Consider the following 4,539-nt stretch of genomic DNA (forward strand, 5'->3'; position numbering starts at 1 on the left):
GCCATTGCGGACCTTTCCACCAAAGGTCGCACGAGAGAATCGTTCCTGCCCCGATGCCTCTAGAGATGTGGTCTGCAGGGTTCTGTTGCCCTGCAACATGGTTCCAGCAGGTGTCCACCGTTGCAAGCTGGATTTTGGATACTCTATTTGCCACAAACGTAGTCCATACCGACGGGATAGCCTTAAGCCAGGCCAACACTGTTGTGGCATCGACCCAGAAGAAGGTTGTGAACGTCGACCCAAGAGCGGAACAGACCTTCTGATAGAGTTGCGCTGCTTCTAGGGCCCCACAAAGTTCCAAACGAGGTATGCTACGCCTTTTTAGGGGGGAAACTTTCGATTTTGCCGTTAGTAATGAAACCAAAATATTCCCAGACGAATCGGTCGATCGAAGATACGCGCAGGCGCCATAGGCTTGTTCCGATGCGTCCGAAAATAGGTGAAGCTGGATGTTACTTGGGTTGGGCAATACGACACAACGAGGTATTCTTAGCTGCTCGAGCAGAGGCAACTGAGAATAGTAATTAATCCAATAGGTGGAGAGCGAATCTGGCAGTGGTTGGTCCCAACCCCACGGTTTGTCGTCGTCAGATGTAAGGCTCCACAGCGTCTGCATAAAAATTTTGGCGGTTACGATGACTGGCCCAACCAGGCCCAGAGGATCGAAAAGTTGCGCGATTTGTGACAGAGCAATTCGTTTCGTCATAAGGGTGTCTGGAGGCTGCTTCGGTAGTTGTATGTGGAACCGCAAGTTGTCACCCGTAGGTTCCCAGTGTAGGCCCAGAGTTTTGATGCACTGGTCTGCCGCCAGTTCGACCGAGGATTGAATGGCACGTCTGTCAGAAGAAATGCCGTCGAGAACCGATTCGCAATTAGAGGCAATCTTTCGGAATTCAAATCCGCCTCTCCGGCATAACTGGTCAAGCTGAGTCCGTAGTTCAGTTACCGTCGTTGGAGAACTTCCGCCGGTGAAGAGGTCGTCTACGTAAACATCCCTCTTGAGGACCTTGGCTGCTTCTGGAAAGTTCGTCTCTTCGTCATCGGCTAATTGCTGGAGGACCCTGGTAGCGAGAAACGGTGCACTGGCCGTACCATAAGTGACCGTTTTCAACTCGAATGTTTCTAGAGGTTGGTCCGGGGAATTCCGCCAAAAAATCCGCTGGAGTGGGATGTCTCTGTCGTCAACAAGTATCTGACGATACATCTGCTTGATATCAGCGATGAGCATGATCTGATGAAGCCTGGACCTCAGAATGATGGCTCTCAGATCGTCCTGGATGACTGCGCCTACCATAAGCACATCATTTAGCGATTTTCCGGAAGCGGATTTGCACGAGGCGTCAAAAACAACTCGCACCTTGGTAGTAGAGCTTGTTTCTCGAATCACAGGATGATGAGGTAGATAATACCGGGAAGAATCGGATTCAACTGTGCCCGTCACTCGCTGCATGTGGCCGAGAGTTTCGTATTCTGTCATGAAGTCCCGATATTGAATCTGTAGCTCCCTATTGCGTTGAAGGCGAGATTCTATCATATGAAAACGACGTCGCGCAGTGTTGCAGTTGTCGCCTATGGTGTCTGCAGCTTCCTTCAAAGGCAATCGCACAATATACCGGCCATCTGACGCTCGTTGTACTGTGCGACGAAAATGCTCCTCGCAAGCCGCTTCTTCTACCGAGAGACTAGGAACGGCGCTCTCCTCCTCAATCGCCCAAAACCGTTGCATGAATCGATGGATGTCCGCCACAGTAGCAACGTTGCAGGAAATAGTGTTGAGCTGATTCGACTGCATGAATTTTCCAGAGACCACCCATCCAAAGGCCGAATTCACCAGCATCGGAAGGCCATCTCCAATTGATATTCTGCCTGATGGTTTGAAGACGTCGAAGAATATTTCAGCGCCCAGAACTACATCGATGGTATTTGCCTGGTAGAACGCTGGATCTGCTAGCTGAATTCCCTCTGGAAAGCTCCAGCTCGAAATGTTCATGGTTGTCGACGGTAGATTTAGAGTGAGTTTCGGAAGTACAAGCAATTCGACGATGGTGGAAAACCGAGTAATGCGAGAGCGTACTGTGGTGCGGAGCTTCAGGCGGGCATGTGTAGACGTGTGACCAATTCCGGAGATCGATAGGTGGACCTTTTCACGACGACTCTGAAGCCGTTGAGAAAACGACTCGGTAATGAAGCTGCACTCGCTTCCTGAATCCAGAAGTGCCCTTGCTGTGTGTGAATTGCCGTGATCGTCGACTAAAGTTATCACAGCTGTTGCGAGAATCACCTTATTGGAATGGCGACCAGCCCCTGGGTTATGAATCGCTGCTGAAAGTGATGTTGATGCTGCTTCGCTAGTAGCACCGGTATCCGTTGTTGAAGTTGATTCGACTCGTTGCTTGATCCGCTCCTGTTGAGAATGGTCTTCACTGCAGAGCTGGCTATGGTGTCGGCCTCGGCACTTCCGACAGGTATTTTTCGACGAACAGTTTCGACTCACGTGACCCTTCCGTAGACAATTTCGGCAAAGTTGTTGGCGGCGCACAAGTTTCTCTTTGTCTTCGGAAGTCATTTTAGAAAAAACGGAACACTGGTACAATGGATGATGGTCGGAGCAAGCGACACACTGCCGATAGTTGAACTGGGTTGAATGGCTAACAAGTGGAGGACGAGAAGTCGATTTTTTTGCTGAAGCTGTTGCTGAACACTCTGGCTGACCGTTGCTCACACACTGTAGAACTGTGACTCGTCGTTGAAGGAAGCCTACCAAATCTTGGAACGTTGATGCCTCTTTCGAAGACGAAAACTCCTCCCAATCTCTTCGAGTTGTTGGATCAAGGCGGATACTCAGCATTCGTATTAGTAAAACATCCCAATATTCTGTTCTTTCCCCAAGCTGTTTAAGTATTCGAACATTCGCTTCAAACCGTTCAACCAACGAATGAAGATCAGCCGCAGATTCTCGCTTGAGTTGTGAAAATTCAAACAATGAATCAACATAGGTTTGTTTCAAACGAACAGGGTTTTGGAAATGCTCCACAAGAAGGTTCCAAGCAACGGGATAGTTATTAGCGCTTATCGCAATGGTTTGAATAAGCTTTAGGGCATCTCCGCTTAACGACGATCTCAAATAATAGAATTTCTGGATGTTTGATAAGTCACTAGAAGAGTGTACCAGAGAAACGAACAGATCGTGAAAGTTCAGCCATTGCTCTAACGACCCATTGAACACCGGAAGCTTCACATCGGGCAGCCGGATCTGAGAAGAAGCAGGGAAATGCGCATTTGACTGAACAGGAAGCGGGTACGAAGTCGAAACATTTTTATTAACGGCCAGTAAGAACCCTTTTACTCGGTAGTATTCTGTTTCGAAATGCGATCGCTGCTTGAACTGTTGCTCGAGTGTATCCATGTCGTCGACATCGGAAGCTTCGAGCTCGGCCTGGGTCTTGGAGTAGTCCGTCCAGAGAACACCCAGATTCTCCAGGCGAACGGGTACCTCAATCGATTGTGTCTCTTCGTCGTAGTTGTCGACGAAAACCTTGATGAGGTTGAAGGACGTCTCTAAACTGCGGATTCTCAGTTTCAGAGACTTGATTCGTCGCTCCGAAGCCATTTCCAACGCCGAATTGTCTGGAAATCGAAAAACCAGCGGAGCACAAACGACACTCGTTTAAAGTTAATGGAATTCTAATTACCTTTTAGAGGCAATTAGATTGCCTTGTAAATTTATATCAACAGGAACTAATCCAACTCCGGAAACGTGATGGTGTAGATGATGTCTTCCTTGAAACGTATAGGGGTTCCGGATGCTCGGAGTTCGACGATCATCCGGTTCGAAGGACCATATGGAAGTACCTTATCGGATCGGCAGGATGGATTAGCAGCTGGCGGGTAAGTAGGATTCTTCTAACGTTGCGGGTGAGTATCTTCCTTTGATGGTAGTTTATTTTCTTTTCAGGTTGCACTTTCTTTCTGGTTTCTTCGGTTTGCAGGTAAGTTTTCCGGTTCTTCGTTTTGCAGGTAAGTACACGGTTTGAATTTGGTCACAATAACGATACTTTTATTAACTTTCACTTAATTTAACTTTATTTACAGCTAACAAAATCTAAACTTAACTTCTCTATACAAAATTTTGAATCAAAACAACTTTCACTTTTCAAATAGCAGTCCGAGTGTGCGTTCGCTGGCTCGACTTTGACGGTTCTCGTGTCAGAGCAAAAAGAGAAACACATGATAGCTGATCGGCCTTTTATAAATTAGGGATGCCGGAAATTCCTCTTTTTCTCGTTGTTGTTTCCTAGCTCCCGAATAACTGACAGCATCCCGAGTACGACCCACTGCTAAAACTCCGCTTCTCGATGATTTCAATCCGGGGGGTATTCCCTTTTTCCCAATTTCGTGTATGCGCGAACAATGACAAAAATGACAAAAATGACAAAAATGACAAAAATGACAAAAATGACAAAAATGACAAAAATGACAAAAATAACAAAAATGACAAAAATGACAAAAATGACAAAAATGACAAAAATGACAAAAATG

The 4,539-nt window shown here is 46.9% G+C and overlaps 1 protein-coding gene across 1 annotated transcript; it reads right to left on the minus strand.

The window, feature by feature from the left end:
• Nucleotides 1-12: 12 nt before the first annotated feature.
• LOC129759217 (uncharacterized) lies at nucleotides 13-3,610 on the minus strand (the record flags this gene model as incomplete). The annotated part of the gene is made up of 1 exon (XM_055756622.1): nucleotides 13-3,610. A coding segment is annotated over exon 1 (3,598 nt), but the record flags the coding sequence as incomplete, so codon positions are not given.
• Between the last annotated feature and the right edge of the window lie 929 nt (nucleotides 3,611-4,539).

Source organism: Uranotaenia lowii, unplaced genomic scaffold (genome assembly GCF_029784155.1).
Source record: "Uranotaenia lowii strain MFRU-FL unplaced genomic scaffold, ASM2978415v1 HiC_scaffold_1204, whole genome shotgun sequence".
In the NCBI taxonomy this organism is placed as follows: Eukaryota; Metazoa; Arthropoda; class Insecta; order Diptera; family Culicidae; genus Uranotaenia; species Uranotaenia lowii.